Source organism: Amblyraja radiata, chromosome 19, assembly GCF_010909765.2.
Source record: "Amblyraja radiata isolate CabotCenter1 chromosome 19, sAmbRad1.1.pri, whole genome shotgun sequence".
NCBI classification, from domain to species: domain Eukaryota; kingdom Metazoa; phylum Chordata; class Chondrichthyes; order Rajiformes; family Rajidae; genus Amblyraja; species Amblyraja radiata.
The window spans coordinates 19,811,522-19,835,436 of record NC_045974.1 but is presented as its reverse complement, the minus strand read 5'-3'; the positions used below and the strand labels follow the sequence as shown (position 1 = coordinate 19,835,436).

General features: G+C 43.4%; 1 protein-coding gene across 15 annotated transcripts in view; it reads left to right on the top strand.

Moving 5' to 3' along the window:
• Positions 1 to 23,915, top strand: part of ppfibp1 (PPFIA binding protein 1) — a 103,112-nt gene that overhangs the window by 74,261 nt on the left and 4,936 nt on the right. For 5 of the 15 annotated variants that reach the window (XM_033037876.1, XM_033037875.1, XM_033037871.1 and 2 more), the window contains 16 exons: positions 479 to 566; positions 981 to 1,123; positions 1,571 to 1,698; positions 2,498 to 2,560; positions 3,942 to 4,002; positions 4,117 to 4,155; positions 4,443 to 4,472; positions 4,575 to 4,746; positions 6,102 to 6,134; positions 10,441 to 10,579; positions 12,772 to 12,900; positions 13,981 to 14,131; positions 14,627 to 14,738; positions 15,611 to 15,699; positions 21,725 to 21,847; positions 23,467 to 23,592. In XM_033037876.1, the coding sequence (XP_032893767.1) occupies positions 479 to 566; positions 981 to 1,123; positions 1,571 to 1,698; positions 2,498 to 2,560; positions 3,942 to 4,002; positions 4,117 to 4,155; positions 4,443 to 4,472; positions 4,575 to 4,746; positions 6,102 to 6,134; positions 10,441 to 10,579; positions 12,772 to 12,900; positions 13,981 to 14,131; positions 14,627 to 14,738; positions 15,611 to 15,699; positions 21,725 to 21,847; positions 23,467 to 23,592 (1,626 nt within the window). The remainder of the gene's footprint in view (positions 1 to 478; positions 567 to 980; positions 1,124 to 1,570; positions 1,699 to 2,497; positions 2,561 to 3,941; positions 4,003 to 4,116; positions 4,156 to 4,442; positions 4,473 to 4,574; positions 4,747 to 6,101; positions 6,135 to 10,440; positions 10,580 to 12,771; positions 12,901 to 13,980; positions 14,132 to 14,626; positions 14,739 to 15,610; positions 15,700 to 21,724; positions 21,848 to 23,466; positions 23,593 to 23,915) is intronic. The other 10 variants (XM_033037873.1, XM_033037868.1, XM_033037880.1 and 7 more) reach the window with 7 other exon arrangements.

Here is a 23,915-nt window from a genome sequence, read left to right as displayed (position 1 = left end):
ACTTTAAACACATGTGATTTTTTTTTTTCTATTACTAATCTCAAATTGTGGAGTACAGAGGCAAATAAATAAATGTAAAACACTCTAAGTTAGCAGGATCAGAACCACAGCTGACTTATTCTTTAACCAAATATTTAATAATAATGTCACTGATACACACTAATGCATGTCTTATTTGTCTGTGAGCACATTAGTGCCTTGTATTTGTGACACGTTTTGAAGGAACTTCGGACTACAGACTATAATATGGATGCGTCACATTTTGCAAAAGAGCATGTTTCAACATTTATAAACTAATTCCCTGAATATCTAGTCCTTGGTGTTCTCTTTGCTGATGCTATCACATGAAGATGTTAGTCAGGTAGAACCTCCAATATCCCACCAGCTTATGTAGGGAAAAATATAACTCTGGAATTTTTGTGCAGTGTTTATTATGTTTTTTATATATAGGACAATTTCTCACGATTTTTTTTTGTAGGATCGGAAGATAGAAGAGTTGCGGCAGTCTTTGAACAGATACAAGAAGGTGCAGGATATGGTGATGTCTGCGACACACAGTAAGAAAGGTGTATATAGTTTATCATCTCAAACAGTTCAATTACAGATGGCCTGGCTGTAATCTTCCAAGCTTCAGGGCTGAACCCCAAGGACTGGAAACTTGGAAATGTTGCACCCATTTAAAAAAAAAAAAAAAAAAAAAAAAAAAGCCCCAGGGCAGAAGCAACAGACCAATGATGGGGAAAGTTGTAAAACATTAAACACAAACAATTTGTGAAGCTGGTACTTTATTAAAACTTAAATATTTATCCGGATTGAATGAATTTACTTATTGCAGTGTGTGTGCTCAAAATTAGAGAAAATATTTCCTCCAGCAAGAAGTACATTTTGTATGAAATCAGGATATCATATTTATAAACTTATGGAACTCAACAGGAATGCATAACATACATAATATCAAATGTTTAATCTTTTATTTGAAGCAAAAGAAGGTGAGAATGATGACAGTCTGAATGGGGAATCTTTCGGAGTTAATGGCAGTGAAATATTCGAGATGGAACTGACTTCTCTCACAGTCCCATCCCCCGAAGCTGATGGAGTGACTTCAGTTTCAGAGCCAGAAGCAGTAAGTTAATTGCATTCCAGTCTGAAACATTATGATTTTATTTTTGTGCTGCCATAAAGAATACAATGGTGGTAGCCGCCAGCATATCTTTCAGGTGAAATGGTTCATTGTGACTACATTGAGTGGTCTACAGCATTGGCGAAGCTGTAGCAGATCAATTTTTAACAAAAATGCTAATATAGCTAGGAGGTTAACTCTTGAAAGCTTTTCTGAATAAAATAAAAATTAAATGCTGATTATATGACCAAGTATCTACCCTAAAGCAAGGTCCTAAGTTAATTTTAAAATTCAATGTGGAGATCTTCCCAGTTTAATTTGGTACGTTATCTGCATTTACAGCTGATTTTTAAAAGTCTATGATTTGATAATTTTTGAAGATGAGCAGCACAGATGTAGATAAAAGAATATACTGGCTACAAAGTCAATGATTTAATAACTGTGTTTTAGGAACCAGCTCAAATCCACACCAGTATCCTTCAGGTGCCAATACCAATAATATCATCTACTCCTAAAGGCAGTGCAGGGCAGATGGAAAAGAAGATGGAGCCTGAAGTTGAAACAAAACCTGACATTGGGTAACCAAATTTTACTTTACTGACCTGAGGTGGAACAGTGTACCAGCAAAGTGTAGTCGCTGTTTTGAGTGAGGTGTAGGTGCGTTTTGAGTCAAGTGTAGGTGCGTTTTGAATCAGGACCCTACTTTGGACTGATTGTAGTAGGGGGGAGAAAGTTGGAAAAGAGGTGGATGCAGGGAAAAAGCCTGGCAAGTGCTGGGTGGATAAGGGAGGGATGACTTGATTTACAGATTGGCAAGGTTAGAGGTAAAAGGCGACAAAGGGTATAACATAGGGCGAGAAGAGGGGTGAAATGTGAAACCAGAGGGATATATTGCAGAAGGGGATGGGGACGTTTAAGAGGGGATGTAATTGTGATATATAACATTTAAAGGGGTGCAGATAGGGTTGACTGAAGGAAGTTATTCTCACTCCAGAACAGAGATAGATAAAATTAGAAGACATCGGTTTAGGGTAAGAGATTTAGAGGGAATTTGAGAGGGTCTTTTTCACCCAGAGTGGTGAGTACCTGGAACGCACCATCGGGGTTGAAGATGGCTCGCTGACGGTATTTATTTATTCAGCTGAGCAGTTGAAGACCTGGACATAGAAGGTTATAATAATAATAATAATAATAATAATAATAATATCTTTTATTTTCATTGCACATAAGTGCAACAAGACTTGGGTATGCAGCTTCCAACCGACATGGTCAAGTGCTGGGAGATTAGATTAATATGGTTGTTTGGAGTGGACATGTTGGCCTGTTTCCATACTGTAACATTTATATTTTGTAACATGTATATTTGTTCTTCTACAGTGAAATACAACCAAGTGACATATCTTCATTAGTTGAAGAAACTGCCCTATGTGATAGTCCCGTGTAAGTATAATGCAAGCAAAAACAAAATATTTTGTTTTATTATACAAATTGAAGATTTGTCATGTGTTGGTTATGTGTTGCTCTCACTCTAATCAGATGAGGCTGCAGCAAAGTTTGAGATTCTGATCATAGATTTTGTTTTTCTTTACCAGTATCAAAATGTATTTAAGTTAAATAAGACTAAGAATTGGGAACAGAATAAATCCCCTGACCTTTTGCACCTGATCTGCCACTCATCACAATCATGCCTTGCCTTCAACCTAAACTGTCCTCACATCCCTTCAGTCCTGTAATACCAGGAAATCTGCAAACACTGCTCTGAGTGAACTCAATGACTGAACCTCCACTGCCCCTTCTAAAGATTCGCCACAACTCTTGCATGGCCTAATCCTGATTTTGAGGCTGTGACCCTGGTTCTAGACTCCTCGATCCAGAGAAACAGCATCTCTTTCAGCCCATTGAGGCCTTGGCATCATGTATGTTACTATGATTTCACACACAAGATGGTGGGTATATGGAACAAGTTGCCAGTGGAGATAGTTGAGGCAAGTACAATAACATTAAAAAAAAAACATTTGAACAGATACACGGATAGGACAAGTTCAGAGGGATTCGGACCAAATGTGGGCAGGTGGGACTAGCGTAGATGGGGCATCTTGATCAACATGGGCAAGTTGAGCCAAAGGTCCTGTTTGGGTCCATTGCTCTCTTCTCATTTTCCTGGATTATACAGAATACTGTTCCAGTCTATTCAATCCACACTCGTAGCTAATGATGCTCCAAATGCAGATTACATATTCAAGCTTCTCACTATTGCCCAAAGGTGCTCTTCAGTAAGGAGATTGGTCTCTTAATAATTTCCTGATTTGGCTGCCTACTCTCCGTAAACCTCAAGAACATGTTGCCAATTTTTCTCAAATGGAAACGAAAGGGACTGCAGATGCTGGAATCTTGTGCAAAAGGCAAACTGCTGGAGGAACTCACAGGTTGGACAACATCTGTGAAGGGAATGGACAGACAGATGGAGTCCATTTCCCTCCCCAGAAGCTGCCTGATTCACTGAGTTTTTGTTTTTGCTCAAGATTTCAGCCCTTGCTGTCTGTGTCTCCCTCACTGAATGAGAGACCATGTTCAATCTATCAATGCTTCAAGCTGTAAAGAGATTCGGTGAAAGTAAGAATATGGCATTAATCTGATATGGGTGTAATGTATGACAGGACAGACTCGAAGGGCTGAATGACCTACTCTTGCTGCCGTTTTTGCATATTCTAGGTTTCTTCTACCTTCAAATGCCAGAAACATTTTCTCCATTAGTTAGGAAGCTGTGCGTATTTAATTAATTTTGAAGTAATTAAATTATTTCCCTAATTTCTCTTTGCAGATTATCCGATGTGCATAAATCTGGTAGTCAGGAGAACCTGAGAATGGAGGAGGAGAACAAGGTTTGTTCCACCATATGCTCTTGAGGATTGAAATATGTAAATATTAATCACAATAGTGTCATTCGACTGCATGGAACGGTGTTGTAAAATTCATTACTCTTTTCCTTTGATCAGAAATTACCCTTGGACCCTGCGCAACAGAGCGCATTAGAGGTAAGTCTCCAGTATCGCCTGAAATGTTTGATGGAGGTGAGACCTTGAGGGTGGCACTTGGGCTTCAGTCATGTTATTTGGACAATGAACAAACTTGCACTTTCATCAGTTACAAGTGATTTTTAGTCTGTTCCGTTGCTGATAACTTGCTGCAGTGCGATTTTCCAAATATAATGAACTCCCTAAATATCTCATTTTGACAATGTGGCATTTCCTCTTATTCTAATCTTTCTGTTTTTTCTTTCTTTCTTTCTTTCTCCTTCAACTCTTCTTCTCTCCAATGTCAGCTGGCAGAGAACATTTTTCTCTTGATTAAGGTTAGCCGGGAATGTTTTTTGTTTTTTTTGTTGTTGATTGGATGGAAATGTTTCACCATTCTCTTGAAGTTTTCAATTATACCATTGTCTTACCTCTTGTAGAATAAAGCGTGCATGGAGATCAGTAAATTTGCATCTTTGCCACCAAAACCAACTGGACATCACAATTCACTGGGCGATGACAGTGCTGCCTCCAAGAAGGCAAGAGCCTCTTTTGGCCGTGGTTTCTTCAAGATCAAAGGTGGCAAACGTACATCTAGTACACCTAACCTAGGTGAGCAAGCACAGATAGTTCACATAGCATTTATTTGGTGTCTATCCAGTACATTTACTTGATTCTTGCAAAGCGGTGCGTCTGAGATCCCTGCCTTCCCAAAGTACACTGGCCGTCACCCCACATGGAGTGGCAGTGGAATCATGTGTCAGCCATAATGTGGCTAGTGAACTTTCTCCTTTCTCCTATCATGATGCTTGCCAAAGCTTTCTCAAATGTCCACATTAGGACTTGGATCCAGACCTCAATGTTGCCAATCCTGGACCTAAAAATCAAGTAACCATGCTCAAACATTTGAAGAAATGTTTGGACCTATTAGTACTTACTAGCTTATCTGGTAAAATAAATATAATACCAATTTATCTGGTATATAAAATAATTCCTTAAACTAAAAGGCTGTTTTATACTTGCATCTTTTTATATAGATCCATGTTTATAACATATCATTTGAAGGTTAGGAAAACAAATTATATTTGAAAATAACTAAATCCATTTATATTCTCAAGCTAGCCTCATTGTAGCTGCTACTTTGCTAAAATGAGTCCATTCCAATTACTTGAAGTCCCGTCTGAAAGTTTACACATTTTATTTCCCCTTTTCAATTTGCCAGAGTACTTGATGGGTTTATGTGACTAACCTGTGTAATTTTCAGAGTGTGCTCCAAAGCAGCATCCAGATTGATAGTTTTGCTTTGAAAGTTGTGTTGGTTTGTGGAGAAGTTTTCATTCATGGAACCAGACATATGTGTTGGCTGCTCTGACAATTTATTTCTAACTAAAATCTCTGCAGTTCTTCCTTGAACTATTTTGCATTTCTATTTAGTTGGGTATAATGCTCTTACTCTGTAGACATTGATGCTTTTGAAAGTGTAATATATATTCATGTTACTGCTGCATACATCGGCTGGTGACACCTGATCATAGAAGTGCTGTTAATAATTGTTCATTCAAATAACTGCTATACTTGTCAACTGAGTACTCTACTTGACAGAACTTAAACACAAGGGCATGAATCATTTTAGATAGGAAATTAATAAAGGATATGGGGTAGGTGAGTAAAGAGGAGCTGAAATTGATAATCCCTGGTCTTATCGAATGGCAGAACAGGCACGAGGGGCCGAATGGTCGACGACTCTTGTGTAGTTTCTATTCCACCTGCCCGCAAAGCTATTCTCTTAAATTATAAGAATCTATACTTGACTGTTTCTGTGGTCTGTTTTAATTTTGCCAACTTTTCCTGACCTTCTGATTGGAGTGGTTTGTATCTGTAAATTGATGTGTACTTTACCTTGTTGTTCCCCATATTCTGTGCTGCTGTGCTCTCCACGATCATACACTTTATCTGGACGGCTGAAGACCGCAGTCGGAGTGCGAGTGCACCGATGCTAGGTATAGTATAGCTGCATGTTTGACTGCACCAATGCCTTGCTATGGGCAGATCTCCAGCTGTTTACAACTTGTCATCCTCAGCAGAGCTAATAGAACTGTGGCCGCTAAGCTGAACAAACCTTGGAGCACGTAGTCAATGCGATACGGCTGCAAAGCCTGTCTTTAGCTTTGAGCAGCGGCTTTGTGAAAGATGAACAGAGGTTCCTGATTTTATAAGCCACATCATGTTGACGCGTCAGCATTTGTTTTCAGAATTTACTTTTCCATGCTCATTTATTTGCTTGCTTGGTTGTGGGCCTGCTGGGTCTGAGGGTGCTAATCCTGGGGACTTTTGGGTGCTCACTTTAAGAGGTGAACTGCATTATCGTTGTTGGTGGTGTGGTGGCGACTAATATCCGGCATGTGTCAACACAAGCAAGCTTCATGCCGAAACAGTCTCCTTCAATTGGTGTACAATAGCTTATTTCAGATACCAAGAGCTTTAATACTGTCGAATCCCTAGAAGAGTGTAGAAAATGTGGGTGTTGCATTTAAAAGGAAAAATCCTTCATTTGGCAAAGATTAATCAAGGATAGTCATTGTGGCTTTGTTAAGGAAAGTAGTGTAACTAATGATAGAATTATTTGAGGCAGAGGATTGACGAGGCCAGTGAATATAATGTGGAGTATATGATTACAGCAAGGCTTTTGACAATGTCCCGCATGGCAGGCTGGTGAAAGTAAAAGCCTGTGGGATCTAAGGCGGTGGGAAATTAGATCCATGATTGGTCTGGTGATTATTAATGGCGAGAGTATCTTTCTGACTGGAAGACTGACGAATAGAGTTCCACTGGGCACAATACTCAATCTCTTCCTTTCTTTGTGATGAATGATTCGGGCTCAAGTGTAAGGAACACCACAAAGAAATTAAGGCACATTTGAGTTATTGAGGCTGGAATTTTCAGCAAAATACATGGTGCTGGAGGAACTCATTGGGTCAGGTAGCATTTGTGAAGGGAATGGATAGACAACATTTTGGGTTGGGTTCAGTTTGAAGAAGGGTCCTGACCTTCCACATGTGCTGCCTAGCCTGCTGAGTTCCTCCAGATTTACTGGTGAAGAAGTTTGCAGTTGTTATTGAAATCAACTTTGGTTAATGAGAAGGAAGGCTTTAGACTGCAGGAGGCGCTCCATGAGTTAGTTAGTTGGGCAGAGAGGTGGCACATAAAATGAGGAAAATTACGTAATGTATTTTGGAGAGACACAGAAAGGTGAACAAGTGCCTGGCAGTGCTCGATGCTGAAATTATCTTTTAGTTTCAAATTCCTTGCTCCATCACATTTCTAAACCCACCTCATAACGTTCATCTTCCCAGCACCTCCACCCCCACCCATGGTATCTCTGCTTCAGTTTGGACAGCTTTGATTTTAATCGATCCATCGTTGATGGATCTGCATGCAGCTGCCAAAGTCCAAACGCTTAGACTCCCTCCTTAAATTCCTCTCTCTCTATTTAAGATACTCGAGAAGTTTATTCCTGTGAGCAGACTATTAGTCAAGTGTGGCTCTGTCATGTAATTGCTAATGACATACCCTGGAATGTGTTGCTATGATAAAGATACGACTTAAATGAGAATTGAGCAGAATTCAGAGAGAATAACATTGTATGTATCCATATGCATTGTATATTCATGTAAAATTTCAACTTGGTAGTCAGCACCGATGATGGGCCAAACACGAACAGGCCCTTCAGTCCTCCATGTCTGTGTCAACCATGATGCCAATCTATTTAATCTAACCATTGAACATACAATACAATACAATACAATTTATTTGTCATTTGGACCCCGTTGAGGTCCAAACCAAATGTCGTTTCTGCAGCCATACATTACAAAACGAAAAAGCCCCGAGACACAACACAATTTACACAAACATCCATCACATCGCTGTGATGGAAGGCAAAAAAAACTTATCTCTCCCCTGCACTCCCCCCCCCCCCCCCCCCCCCCCCCCCCCGATGTCAGAGTCAAAGTCAAAGCCCCCGGCGGGCGATGGTGATTGTCCCGCGGCCATTAAAGCCACGCCGGGTGATGCAAGGTCGCGCACCGGGTCTTGGTGTTAGAGCCCCGGCGGGCGCTCGCAAAGTCCACGGCTATTCCAAGTACCCGCTCCAGGTGCTCTTCAACCCCGCAACTCGGGCGGGAGAAGTCGCCACTGCGGAAGCCCCGAAAAGCGGTCTCCCACCAGGGACCCGCGGGCTTCCGGTGTTGCTGTCCGCCAGGCCCGCGGTTGAGCCTCCGAATCTCCGGGGGGTCGGGTCGCAGCAGCGCTCCACCACAGCTCCACCCGCTCCGGACTCGGCCAGCCCCGTGACGGTGAGTAGTCCGCAGCTCCGCAACTGGAGCCCCAGGTCGTTCCTGTTGGAGGCCGCTCCATGTTGCCCAGCCCCAACGACAACGGAGACCCGACAAAGAAAAGGTCGGGTCTCCCGTGCAGGGGAAAGATTTAAAAGTTACCCCCTTCCCCCACCCCCCCACACACATACCCCAACAAAAAAATAAATAAAAACTACATAAAAACGAGACAAAAATAATAAAAAGACAGACGGACTGCAGAGGCCGCTGCTGACCAGAGTCGTGCCGCCCACATGGTCCCTACCTTATTTCCTGCCTGTTCATGTCTGTCTACATGTTTGTAAACATTGTTATTGTGTCTGCTCCTACGATGTCGCATGTTCCAGGCACCCACCACACTGTTGCCTCATTCGACCCTCTAAAATCTCTCCCCCCACCCCCCGCCTTAGGCCCAGGTCCTCCAGAATTTGACATTTCTACTCTGGGGAAAAAGTTATTTACAGTTTACCCTGTCCATGTCTGCATTGATTTGGTTAAACTGGCTGGTTAGTTTCTCTATGGTGTTATAGATACATGGGTGTATTGACCTACTTGTATCTGGAAACATACCAGTCTGCAAGAGTCATATTGTGTAGAAACAGGCCCTTCGATGCAACTTGCCCTCGCCGACCAACATATCCTGAAAGATAGAGGCTCCATTGCGTGTAGATGGGAGTGTAGAGGTGTGTGTACGCCCAGAAGCTATTGAACTCTCGATTTCCTCACAAGTTTCTACTTGCTGTCATGACATTTCTTCTATGTAAAGAGTATGGACAAAAAAAGTCGATCTGCCTGTTCCTGGAAGCTCGATAGCAAACTGCATTGGATTTTATTGTTCTGTGGCAGTGTGCTGAAGTATGATTGATATTAGTTTATTACTATGTGTACCGGGATACAGTGGAAAAACGGTGTGCCATCCAGTCAAATCATACTGTACATGAGTACAAGCAAATCATGCACAAGTGTAACAGGTAGTGCAAAGAAAGATACCAGAGTGTAGAATATAGTTGTAGTGTTACAGTTACTGAGAAAAAATGCAACGGCTGCATTGAGGTGGGTTGGGAGATCGGGACTCTACTCTAGCTTGTGCGAGGACTGTATAGTAGTCTGATATCAGCGGTGAAGAAGCTGTTCCTAAATTACCTACTTGACTAGAATTAACCCTTTTGTGAGAATTATTTCTCTCCCTGCTCCCACCAAATCGCATGAAAATGTAAGGTGAATGAGGAATATTCATCAAAAGCACAATGTATTTAAGAAATGTGAGTGTGTCAATGCTACTAGCTCTGCTGAGGGTGTTCAACATCATCAATGGTAACACAGCTGGCAAGGTCCATTAAAGCAAGGCATTTGCAGAGGCAACTTCTGACAGCAGAACGTCTTTTCAGAAGTTGATCATTTAAGTCCAATGGAGATTTTTTAATTTGTGAAATGATCAGCAGAAGTCAGCATCCTTCATCCATCTGTGTGAATAATGTACTGTAGTCCAGTAATTCATTGCCATTTCTCATTTGTTGTGTAAAGGTATACATTGTTACATTACCACATCTGTCCTCTAACCTAATCCTTGCTACCATCACCACCATCCCCTCAGTATCTCAAAGTAAAGGCATGCAAATATGTTGATTTGTTTACTATGTTTGGTTCTCGGCTCTCTCTTTCTCTGGGGGAGACTCGGTGGTAAAATCCAATGTTTGTGTCAATCATCAAAGTCTCATAGGAGTTTTTATTTGAAAGACAAATGCCTTTGGTAAGTTTTACTTGCTTTTGTTGTAGATTACACAAATTTGAAAACACCACATTGGTCTTAATTCTAGATCGGTTTAAATTAAAATGTGTTGCAGAATTTCTCCCCAGAATTTGTCTGTTTTTGAAAAGTTAATTTTATTGCATCAGACGGAAAATAATTAATTGAAATGTTTACAAAACCATACAGCGGAGACGGAGAGAGAATCGGAGCAGGTGGATGTCGCTGGGTTCCCGCTGCGTGCTGCAGAGGCCGACGGCTGTCAGCTCTTTCCAACCTCACCTGAACTCAAAAAGAAATCAAAAGGAATCAAAAAGTTATTTGGAAAGTAAGTAGCTTTTAATCCCATTTTGGTCCATGTGATGATTAGAAATTAAAGCAGGCATGCACGATGTGTTCTACTGTTATTCCAAAACATACAATTATAATTTTCTGTGGGTCTGTGTTCATAATTTGTGAAGAAAACTGCCTCCTTTTACACTAATTTAGCCTTGTTACATAAATGCTGGGAATGAAAGAGGTGTGCCATGAAATTGTTACTGTCAACTTCAGGTAGAATATCTAATGATATGTTTGATATTCCTTCCCCAGTATTACTTCCTCTGTACGATACACCCATCTTCATTATATAAAGGCTACTACATACCAAAATAAGTCACACTACTAGTGAACGGAGAAAATCATCAAGGAGAATCTAAAGAGAGGGAAACAGTTGATATTTCATCAAAAAGTTAGAAATCTTACAAAGTTAGAAAAGTTACATAGAAGGAAGCAGTGAAGGAAATAGATATGCAGACTGAAAGAGACTAATGAAGCAGTGATGATGGTGCTATCAGGTGAATGTTTGTTAATTGATCTTTCTGTGGAGGATGAGACAAATGAAAATAGAAGAGAGAGGGGGCAGTAAAAGAAGTAAATGTTGGCACTGATGAGCAGAAGCAATTTGTGTGACAGTTTAGAGGTGGGGTCATATGCTGGTATAGCACCTCTATAAAGTTAAACACTATTTTGTTTTGGGCCACGTGCCTTGTATGCTTGTTAATCGTGCGTGCAGGCACCGTTTTGTCTAAAATAAGTATTGTGCAGAACACTGCAGGTGTTGCAATTCTGAGTTAAAAACACAATGCTGGAGGTGTGAAAGTCGATCAGTGGTCAGAGTGGAATATAGGATTGGATTGAAGTGCCAGCCAGCTGGCAGCTCAGACTGAGAGGTGTTCTGGAACGCTGCTTTTAGTTCTTCAATGCAGTGGAGATCTGGCTACTTCCCATACCGTTCCAGTACAGATGAAGAGTCACGACCCGAAATATCGACTGTCTAGTAGAACAATATAGCACAGGAACAGGTCCTTCAGCCCACAATATCTGTGCTGAACATGATGACAAGTTAAACTAATCTCTTCTTACTGCATGCGATAACAGTTGAACAGAGGGATCTAGGAATAACTGTGCATAGTTCCCTGAAGGTGGAATCTCATATAGATAGGGTGGTAAAGAAAGCTTTTGGTATGCTAGCCTTTATAAATCAGAGCATTGAGTATAGAAGTTGGGATGTAATGTTAAAATTGTACAAGGCATTGGTGAGGCCAATTCTGGAGTATGGCGTACAATTTTGGTCGCCCAATTATAGGAAGAATGTCAACAAAATAGAGAGAGTACAGAGGAGATTTACTAGAATGTTGCCTGGGTTTCAGCAACTAAGTTACAGAGAAAGGTTGAATAAGTTAGGTCTTTATTCTCTGGAGCGCAGAAGGTTAAGGGGGGACTTGATAGAGGTCTTTAAAATGATGAGAGGGATAGACAGAGTTGACGTGGACAAGCTTTTCTCATTGAGAGTAGGGAAGATTCAAACAAGAGGACATGACTTGAGAATTAAAGGACAGAAGTTTAGGGGTAATACGAGGGGGAACTTCTTTACTCAGAGAGTGGTAGCTGTGTGGAATGAGCTTCCAGTGGAAGTGGTGGAGGCAGGTTCGATTTTATCATTTAAAAATAAATTGGATAGGTATATGGATGGGAAAGGAATGGAGGGTTATGGTCTGAGTGCAGGCAGATGGGACTAGGGGAAAATGTTCGGCACGGCCTTGTAGGGCCGAGATGGCCTGTTTCCGTGCTGTAATTGTTATATGGATATATATGATCCATATCCTTCCATTCGCTGCATATCCATGTCCCTCTCTAAAGGCCTCATTAATACCACTATTGTATCTGCCTCCACTTGCATTTCCCTCCATAGATATTGCCTGATCCGCTGCATCCCTCCAGCTGTTCTCCTTTTATTTGATAAAAGATTATGGTTGACAATCTCCCAGTCAATCCCACGCCAAGGGATTGAACTGGAAAGTTATTTAATCTGAATAGTTTTCATTCATCATGCAACAGTCTCCTGTGCTTTAATTGTTAATGCTGTATAATGAAGAGCAGTGTGGACAGAGCGTTGCTGTGCTGGCAAACTCCAGGACTGGGAGCGCTGGGAATTTGGGTGTCAACATTGAATTGTTTATTTTGTGTTTTTGCCCTCAGGCTTAAAAGAAGTCAGTCAACCACCTTCAACCCCGAGGACATGAGCGATGGAGATTTCAAGCGAGGTGGAACCAGGAGCACCTCTGGCCCGAAACTTGGCTGGTCCCGCGATCTACAGCTCACTAAAACGTATGAGAACACGGACACAACTCGCCAATGCAAGATCGCTTTTGGATTTAGTTTGTCTCACCTTTCCTCCTACTTTACACTGGGATTAGCTGCTACTGGGATTGTGCACACACATTTATTCATTTAATCTCTGTTAAATGAGATCCATTAGTGCACGGAGTCAAAATGGTAACTAGATTGCAGTCCAAAAGGGCTATCCCAGTCTTGATGGGCAGAGTGGCAAATGTTTCCCCTCAATCCTCACTATAGTGAAAACAATCCTAGTTTGTGCAACTTCTTTAGTCAGAGGGTGTTAAATCTGTGGAATTCTTTGCCACTCAATGGAGGCCAAGTCAATGGATATTTTTAAGGCAGAGATAGATAGATTCTTGATTAGTACGGGTGTCAATAGTTATGGGGAGAAGACAGGAGAATGGGGCTTATTGGGAAGAGATAGATCAGCCATGATTGCATGGTGGAGTAGACTTAATGGGCTGAATGGCCTGATTCTGCTCTTATCACTTATGATAGCCTCTCCATACAGCAAATCCTCTCTAAACCGTAACATTCTGATAAAGCTCTTCTGCACCCATGTCCTCCACATCCTTCCTTTAATTCAAGATTCAAGATTATTTAATGACCACGCAGTGGGACCACTGTTATCTCTGTGCACTTTACAGAATGTGGCTTACCCAATATCTGTTAGGTCAGCGATAGGATGACATATTTGGAAAGTTACTGGATTCTTAATTACTTTAGACTTTAGAGATACAGAGCAGAAAAAGACCCGTTGGCCCACTGAGCTCGCGCCGACCAGTGATTACGCTGTACACAAGTACTGTCCTACGCATTTACATAAGCCAATTAACCTCCAAACCTGCACGTCTTTGGGGTGTGAGAGGAAACCAAAGCACCCTGAGAAAACCCATACGGTAACAGGGAGAATGTACGTACTCCGTACAGCCAGCACCCGTAGTCGGGTCGAACCCAGGTGTCTGGCGCTGTAAGACTGATACTCTACCATTACACCACTGTGCTGCCCTCAACTTACTAATAATTACTCTATTGTTATTCTGAAGTCTGCAACACTTTTGTCCGCAGTGATCTGGATGCTCCGTTCGCGAAGTGGAGCAAAGACCAGGTGTGTAACTGGCTGGATGACCAAGGGTTGGGTATATACGTGAGGCCTTCCGGCTCCTGGATCACATCAGGACAGACTTTACTGCACGCATCTCAGCAGGACCTGGAGAGGGTACGTTACTGCAGGGTGCATTTTTATAACCCATTTGAAATGGGACAAGTTCACAACATGCTTCACCGAAATGAAACTGGGCAAAAAACTTGACACCAAAGAAAATAGAGATGGAGACTGGAGAGGAACTACAGATGCTGTAATCCGGTGTACAACACAAAGTGCGGGTGTAACTCAGTGGGACAGGCTGCTTAACCCACTGAGTTACACCAGCACTTTGTGAAATACAGAGCTAGTTCATTGTCAGAGATATCAATGAATGTCTTTAGAGAGAGATGGAGAGGGGTGGGGGAGAAATCCCAGTGATGCAGCAGCTTGATGGCACAAGGTGCAGCTGCTAAATTAGACGCAGCGCCTCCCTAAATGAATGAGATTTCCTGAACACCGGTCCAGTTTGGCCAGTATGTAATAATTCAGCGTATTATAGTGAACATCGGCAGTTGATAATACATTTTTTAAGGATCTGTGCATGCTTTGACTACCTGATTTGTGCAGGAACTTGGCATCAAGCATTCTCTACACAAGAAGAAGCTGCAGCTAGCTCTACAGGCCTTTGGCTCCGAAGAGGAAGATAACAAGGGAAAGCTCGACTACAACTGGGTTACAAGTGAGTAGAATTGTTCTTTCTCATCTTACTTCATTTAGAAACAAACAGTTCAGGAATATGGACTGACATTTATTGTACTGGAATATATTCTGTTGTTTCTGGGTTAGCTTGGATAAAGTGTTTACTGATCAGCATAATATGAAAGAATCCTAGACCACAGAACAGGCTCCAGCCCAACTTGTACAAACTCTCCTCCTGCCAGGATCTGGCCATATCCCTCTTGACACTTTCCTATGAAATATTGTAATTGTATCTGACTCAATTACTTCTTCCGGCAGTGTATTCCATATATCCACTACCCACTCTGTGAAGAGGTTGTCCCTTCAGGCTCATATTAAATATTTTCCCTCTCACCTTAAACCTATGTTTCTAGTTTTAGAAATCACACGGGGTCTGAAAACATAAGAGCCTTGAGCTGTATTTAGTTGAAACGGATGCAGACGTTTTAACGCCATGTTATTATTTTTGCAGCACTGACATTATGGGCCAACGGGCCTCTTCCTGTGCTGTACTGTTCTGTGTTTGTTTTGTATCTAGACTGCTTGCTGAAGTCTGAATGCTTTTGTCCAATATTTGCTCATTCTATTGACAGATCCATGTGTGCCTGACTGGCTGATTTGGATTATAATTGGATTTAGTTTTGATTGGACCTGGTTCCAATCTACTTTTGTTTCACCGCTTAAACACTAATGTGATAATTCAGTTTTGCACTATTATGGTTACCTCTTTTTCTTGGCATTATTAATTATTGTATGTTTTCTGTGTGTAATTTTGTTCACAGGCCTGTTAAGCTGCAGCAAGTATGAATTTAATCGTTTTGTTGTCGACACATACGACAATTAAGCACACTTTCCTCTTGATCCTCATTTCAGGGTGGCTGGATGATATCGGGTTACCACAGTACAAGACGCAGTTTGATGAGGGACGGGTTGATGGTCGAATGCTCCACTATATGACTGTGGTGAGCAGGTCCTTTGTTTTTAATACGAGTGTTTGTGCTACTATTAAATCCTAAATCACAGGGAATTTAACCACCTCAGTCACTACAATGTTCTTCCCTTCCCTCCCGTACCACCCCCTCCCCGGGCACTTTCCGTTGCAACTGCAAGAAATGCAACACCTGTCCCTTTCCCTCGACTCCATTCAAGGACCCAAGCAGTCGTTCCAGGTGCGACAAAGGTTCACCTGTATCTCCTCCAACCTCATCTACTGCATCCGCTGCTCTAGATGTCAGCTGATTTACATCGGTGAGACTAAGCGGAGGTTGGGCGATCGTTTCGCCGAACACCTCCGCTCAGTCCGCAAGAACCTACCTGAACTCCCGGTGGCTCAGCACTTCAACTCCCCCTCCCATTCCCAATCCGACCTCTCTGTCCTGGGTCTCCTCTATTGCCAGAGTGAGCAACACCGGAAATTGGAGGAACAGCACCTCATATTCCGCCTGGGTAGCCTGCGTCTGGCGGGCATGAACATTGAATTCTCCCAATTTTGTTAGCCCTTGCTGTCTCCTCCCCTTCCTTAACCCTCAAGCTGTCTCCTCCCATCCTCCCGCCCTCGGGCTCCTCCTCCTCCCTTTTTCCTTCCTTCTCCCCCCCCACCCCCTATCAGTCTGAAGAAGGGTTTCGGCCCGAAACGTCACCTATTTCCTTCGCTCCATAGTTGCTGCTGCACCCATTTCAAATGGGTTATAAAAATGCACCCTGCAGTAACGTTTCTCCAGCATTTTTGTGTACATAGAAACATAGAAACATAGAAATTAGGTGCAGGAGTAGGCCATTCGGCCCTTCGAGCCTGCACCGCCATTCAATATGATCATGGCTGATCATCCAACTCAGTATCCCGTACCTGCCTTCTCTCCATACCCTCTGATCCCCTTAGCCACAAGGGCCACATCTAACTCCCTCTTAAATATAGCCAATGAACTGGCCTCGACTACCCTCTGTGGCAGAGAGTTCCAGAGATTCACCACTCTCTGTGTGAAAAAAGTTCTTCTCATCTCGGTTTTAAAGGATTTCCCCCTTATCCTTAAGCTGTGACCCCTTGTCCTGGACTTCCCCAACATCGGGAGCAATCTTCCTGCATCTAGCCTGTCCAACCCCTTAAGAATTTTGTAAGTTTCTATAAGATCCCCTCTCAATCGCCTAAATTCTAGAGAGTATAAACCAAGTCTATCCAGTCTTTCTTCATAAGACAGTCCTGACATCCCAGGAATCAGTCTGGTGAACCTTCTCCGCACTCCCTCTATGACAATAATGTCCTTCCTCAGATTTGGAGACCAAAACTGTACGCAATACTCCAGGTGTGGTCTCACCAAGACCCTGTACAACTGCAGTAGAACCTCCCTGCTCCTATACTCAAATCCTTTTGCTATGAAAGCTAACATACCATTCGCTTTCTTCACTGCCTGCTGCACCTGCATGCCCACTTTCAATGACTGGTGTACCATGACACCCAGGTCTCGCTGCATCTCCCCTTTTCCTAGTCGGCCACCATTTAGATAATAGTCTGCTTTCCTGTTTTTGCCGCCACAAATGGATAACCTCACATTTATCCACATTATACTGCATCTGCCAGACATTTGCCCACTCACCCAGCCTATCCAAGTCACCTTGCAGTCTCCTAGCATCCTCCTCACAGCTAACACTGCCCCCCAGCTTAGTGTCATCCGCAAACTTGGAGATATTGCCTTCAATTCCCTCATCCAGATCATTAATATATATTGTAAATAGCTGGGGTCCCAGCACTGAGCCTTGCGGTACCCCACTAGTCACTGCCTGCCATTGTGAAAAGGACCCGTTTACTCCTACTCTTTGCTTCCTGTTTGCCAGCCAGTTCTCTATCCACATCAATACTGAACCCCCAATGCCGTGTGCTTTAAGTTTGTATACTAATCTCTTATGTGGGACCTTGTCGAAAGCCTTCTGGAAGTCCAGATACACCACATCCACTGGTTCTCCCCTATCCACGCTACTAGTTACATCCTCGAAAAATTCTATAAGATTCGTCAGACATGATTTACCTTTTGTAAATCCATGCTGACTTTGTCCAATGATTTCACCACTTTCCAAATGTGCTGCTATCCCATCTTTAATAATTGACTCTAGCAGTTTCCCCACTACCGATGTTAGACTAACTGGTCTGTAATTCCCCGTTTTCTCTCTCCCTCCCTTCTTAAAAAGTGGGGTTACGTTTGCTACCCGCCAATCCTCGGGAACTACTCCAGAATCTAAAGAGTTTTGAAAGATTATTACTAATGCATCCACTATTTCTGGAGCTACTTCCTTAAGTACTCTGGGATGCAGCCTATCTGGCCCTGGGGATTTATCGGCCTTTAATCCATTCAATTTACCCAACACCACTTCCCGGCTAACCTGGATTTCACTCAATTCCTCCAACTCCTTTGACCCGTGGTCCCCTGCTATTTCCGGCAGATTATTTATGTCTTCCTTAGTGAAGACGGAACCAAAGTAGTTATTCAATTGGTCCGCCATATCCTTGTTCCCCATGATCAACTCACCTGTTTCTGACTGCAAGGTACCTTCAGTTACTACAATAATAGTTTACATTATGTGTATCATCATCATCATCGTTGAAAACATTAGCAACGCAGTGGTGCTGGTTTCCAACGGGAACGGTGACGGACGCACCGCACATCTCTGTCCTCCAGTTCCTGCGAACTTCTGCCACTGGAAGTATAGGATTTTGGTGTTTGTGTTTTAATCCCTTTTATCCATTTTATCTTTACAATGCTATGTACGACAGTGATCGCAACTTCTACTAAAGTGCGGATGGCCGTTGGCTTGCTAGATGCTCATCCGCCCTTTGACAGGTCTTGTTTTTGGTCCTGCTGGGGGTCCACAGCCCCCTCCTCACCTGGTAAACCAGGAGGGGGAGACGGTTTAGTCGCTGACCATCCAACCATGGAGCAGGTAGCACAGGACTACATGGTACCCGTGGCGGAGGGAACTCCCCCCGACCTGACCTAGATAAACATAGTTAATCTACAATTTGCGTAAAAGAATATCCTGCGTTCAGGCCAAGTGACTGCACTCTTGAACCCCTAGAAAAACCTAATAAAATATTTCTATTAAACGATTTTGGGAAGACTAACATTGTATTAAAGTGGAAACATCAACTGCAGATGCTGGAATCGTGAGCAAAACACAGTACTGGAGGATCTCAGCAGGTCAGGCAGCCTCTGTGGAGGAAATGAAGAAGTGTCCCAAACCAAAGCGGGGTCTGTGTGTTTCCACAGTTGCTGTCTGACTCATTGAATCCCTCCAGCACTTTGTTTATTGCCTTATGATAGTTACTAGTGTGATACAAAATGCTGGGGCCCTTGCATGTTGCACCCCAGTGTGATCCACATGTACAATGTCACACACTAGCACTTGGTCTGCGCCTTCTAATGTTGCCAGATTTTCATTTAAAGACCCCACCAAGTTCACCATTGTCCTTAGGGAAAGGAAATGCGCCACCCTTGCCTGCTCCAGCTGATATGTAACTGGTGATCTACAGTATTGTGGCTGTCTCCTCACTGATAGCGTGGCCTGCCATTCAGTTGTATAACGGTTCAATAAGATGACTCTCTACTGCCACCCTGAGGGTAGTGAGGGAAAGGTTTCAAACTCTGACCTTGAATTTAAAGTAGAAACAAGGAACTGCAGATGCTGGTTTACAAAGGAGGACACAAAGTGATGCCACATGCAGCAATTGAGTTGTTGCCTTCCAGCACCAGAGGCCCAGGTTCATCCTGACTATGGGTGCTGTCTGTACGGAATTTGTACATTCTCCCTGTGTCTGCGTGGATTTTCACCGGGTGCTCCAGTTTACTCCCACCTCCAAAGACGTATGGGTTTATGGGGTAATTGGCTTTGGTTAAAAAAAAAAGTAAACTGCTGGTAGTGTGTTGGATAGTGCTAGTGTACGGGGTGATCGCAGGTCGGTGCAGACTCGGTGGGTTGAATGGCCTGTTTCAGCACAGTACCTCTAAAGTCTAAAGAGTAACTCAGCAGATCAGGCAGCATCTCTGGAGAAATAGGTGACGTTTTGTGCCCTTGAATTTAAAGGAAATGTATTGCCTCCAACATTAATGTGCAGATTGTTGACAGATGCTGGTAATATTGATGGAGCACATTGTCTCAGGTGCTGAGATGTTTCCAGGAACTAACCCTGCTGCATTTCTGGTCAAACAACTCATTGTGGGAACGGGGGATGCAAGAGTGCATTTTTAATTGCCTTGGTTAAACTATTTTTATTGTAGAAGCAGAAGTAGTGATTTTCAGGCAGTTGACATTGCCTTTTGCCTTAATTGTCCAAAATCAAGCTGGATGGAATCCCAGACACATGTGACTCTACATGCTGGAATCTGGAGCAAACCCCAAAGCGCTGGAGGAACTGAGCAGGTCAAGCAGCATCTGTGGAGAGAAATGGACAGATGATGTTTCTGGACAGAGACTCTTTCTCTGGACACTCAGTTCAGAGGAAGTACCTTGACCCGAAATGTCGACTGTCCGTTTGCCACCACAGATGCTGCTTGACCTGCTGAGTTCCTCCTTCATGTTTTGGCTTTTGCTCCAGATTCCAGCATCTGCAGTCTTGTGTTTTGGAATTAAATCCGATTCTGCAGAATCCGTTCTTCCACATAACATTTGCTGTTTTTTAAAATTCTTGGTGCCTGATGGTGGTTTCAGAGAGTAAAGCTGTGATTTGCCACACTGTGCGCACTGCCAGTTGTACAATACCACTCATCGCAACCAATGCAATGCTCACCGAGAGGAACCTCCCCTCTCAACCCTTCATTGCAGTCTCCTGGAACCTTGCCAAAGTGAATATTGTGGATATTTCTATGTGTGTCTTACTGTGCCTACATCTTAATCCAAACATCAGTTGCTCTTAATTATATAGTCTGTCACAAAAGAGTTAAACATCAGGAGAACTAAGCAAATATTTCTAATCCTGATTTATTGGAGAATTATATTTGTTTGTTTTGGCAAGTACGTCTCACTTTCCTTTATTGACTTGAATTTACACTGTCCCTATTCACTTCTCTCTTGTTTAAATAATTAAAAATATTTTAAAGACTTGCTGAAAATTTGCTTTGAGGGAAAAGCTCTGTTCCTGGATGTGAATAGTGGCACACACTTCTTTACATCCACTGATCAGCCGTTCGAGGCCTTGATGGCAAGTCTACACGTTTGAGAACTCTGCACTCTTCCACTGCTGCCCTGGGGCAGCTTTGCAAATGGCCAGCTTACCTTCCTGATGATTCAGCTTTGGTGTTTTGTGTTCAAAATGAAGGGATTAGCAATCTGATTGTCTTTTAGCATTTTACTTTGAGGGAGAGAGTGCACAGAAACAGACCTCTCGGCCCACTGAGTCTGTGCCGACCATCGATCACCCCTTACACAAGCTCTATCCTACACACCAGGGACAATTTACAATTCTCACCAAAGCCAAATGACCTATAAACCTGCATGTCTGTGGAGAGTGGGAAGAAACCAGGGCACCGGAGAAATCCCATGCAGTCATAGGGAGAATGTACAAACTCTGTACAGACAGTACCTGTAGTCAGGATCGAACCGGGGTCTCTGGTGCTATCAGGCAGCAACTCTATCGCTGTTCCACTGCCACTTTGTGCTCACAATGAAAAAAATAGCAATCTGATTGTAACCAATGTTGTTTCCAGTAGCAGGAGTCTGCAGACCTATGGCACCGATTAGCTCTTGTCCATAACCTGAGGGCAGTTTGTGTTAAATGCAGACACAGGAGACTGCAGGAGGTCCAGCCTGATGACTTCCTCCAGCAGTTTGTTGTTTCCTTGAGTTTCATGCGGTTAGGTTTCTAGGCAGTGTGGGTGAGATGGTTTGTGTAATATTGCCATGTGCTCACACAGCCATTCCGTTTCAATGTGTGCCGTGAGCTGCTGCAGGAGTGTCTGCCTCCCTATTTAAGTTGTTTTCATTTCCGGGTTTGACTTTTTCTAGGATGACCTGCTGTCGTTGAAAGTTGGGAGCGTTCTCCATCATCTCAGCATCAAGCGGGCCATTCAGGTTCTGAGAATAAACAACTTTGAAGCTAACTGTCTACGTAGAAGGCCGTCTGATGAGGTAGGAGTGTGCGTTACGGGGAGAGGGTTAAACCTTGGGGTTCGGACCTTGACCATGAGGAGGAGAGAGAGAGGAGAGTTTGAGTCATCCCCAAGCCTCGCCACTCGGGCAATCCTGAGCACAAGGAGAGTGCTGTGATTGTCAGCCATCCCAGCCTAGGACTGCTGCAGGAGGTCATCCAGCAGTGTCCTCAGCCCAACCATCTTCAGCTGCTTCACCATAGAAACAGCACAGGACAGGCCCTTCGGCCCACAATACCCGTGCTGAACATGGTGCCAAGTTAAACTAATCTCCCCTGCCTGCACCTGATCCATATCTTCCCCCATTCCCTGTGTATCCAGGTGCCTATCTAAAAGCCCCTTAAATCCAACAAACATGTCTGCCTCCACCACCATTCCCGCAGTGCATGACAGGTATCTATCACTGTGTTTAAAATAAAAAGTTGTCCCAAACATCACCCATAAACTTTGCTCCTCTTACCATAAAGCCGTGCCCTCTAATCTTTGACATTTCCACGCTGAGTAAAAGGTCTGTCTACTGTAACTTCATTAACTTTCGTGTTGTCTGGTAACCTATTACCTTTCTATATTTTCGTCCAAATCATTTGTAAATAATCATAAACTACACAGGCCCCAGCACTGATTCCTGTGGAACTTCACTGTTCGCAAACCACCAGCCAGAATAACACCCGTCACCGCCCTCTGCCTTCTATGGATAAGACAGTTCTGGTTATGGGATCCCATGCACCTTGATCTTCTGGATCAGTTGACATGTGGGACCTTGTCTCGAGTTCTTACAAACAACATCCGCTCCCTCCAGCTCCAATTCACACTGGCTGTAGTGTGCACCATCTATAAAATGGACTGCAGCCACTCACCAGGGCTGCGCCAATAGAGCCTCCCAATCCCCCACCACTCGTACCAAGGACAAGGGCATCACCATCACCCGCAGAGTCCCCTCCAAGTCGCACACCATTGTGACTTGGTAATGTATCATCGTTCCTTCATTGTGGTCAGGCACCAGGTAGGAAAGAATTAGGGGGATAAGGACGAATAGGATTAACATAGATAGGCATCGTGTTCGACATGAGGGAGATGGGTTGAAGGGCCTGTTTCTCTTGTGCACAACTCCACGACTGATTCTATGTTGCTTGATTGAAGTCCTGGAACTCCCTCCCCAAAAGCCCCTGCAGCACCTTCACCAGAAGGACTGCCGCTGTTCATGGGCACGGCTTATCCCCTCCCACTCTAGGGTTGTTCAGGATGGAAAAATATGTTCTTAACGTTGTAGCACATCAGTCTCCGGATGCGCTGAGAACTATATTCCGCACTCTGTATCTTCACCTTTGCTTTACTTATTGTACTTAGAGTTTGACTTGATTGCATTTATGCATAGTATTATCTGATTTGATTTGGATATCAAGCCAAACAAAGCTGTTCACTGTACCTCGGTACAAGTGGCAATAAGAAACCTAAACCAACGCTGGCCTTGTAAGTAGCGTGTAGATCCTGGAAAATGAATTAAAAACGGACTGGGAGGCGCAGACTGCTGTACAGTAGCTCTGTTCTAACGTCTGAAGAAGTGGAATTTAAAACATGTATAAATATTTTATCTGCCAGAGTAACATTAGCCCAGCAGAGGCGTCGCAATGGACCAACCACCGTGTGATGGAGTGGCTGCGCTCGGCAGACCTGGCAGAGTACGCTCCCAACCTGCGGGGCAGCGGTGTGCACGGCGGCCTGATGGTGAGCCAGGGGTCCGCGGGACTGTGCCAAGTCATTCAATGCGTCAAATTACCCCTGCACCGAGTCCACACCGACCAACGATCGCCCCGTATACTAGCACTCTCCCACACACTAGGGACAATTTACAGAAACCAATTAACCTACAAACCTGCATGTTTTTGGTGTGGGAGGAAACGAGCACCTGGAGAAAAGCTACACGGTCACAAGGAGTACGTGCCTACTCCGTACAGTCAGCACCTGTAGTCTGGATCAAACCTGGGTCTCTAGCGCCATAAGGCAACAACTCTACCGCTGTGCTATCATGCCTAAAGTACATTGTACGC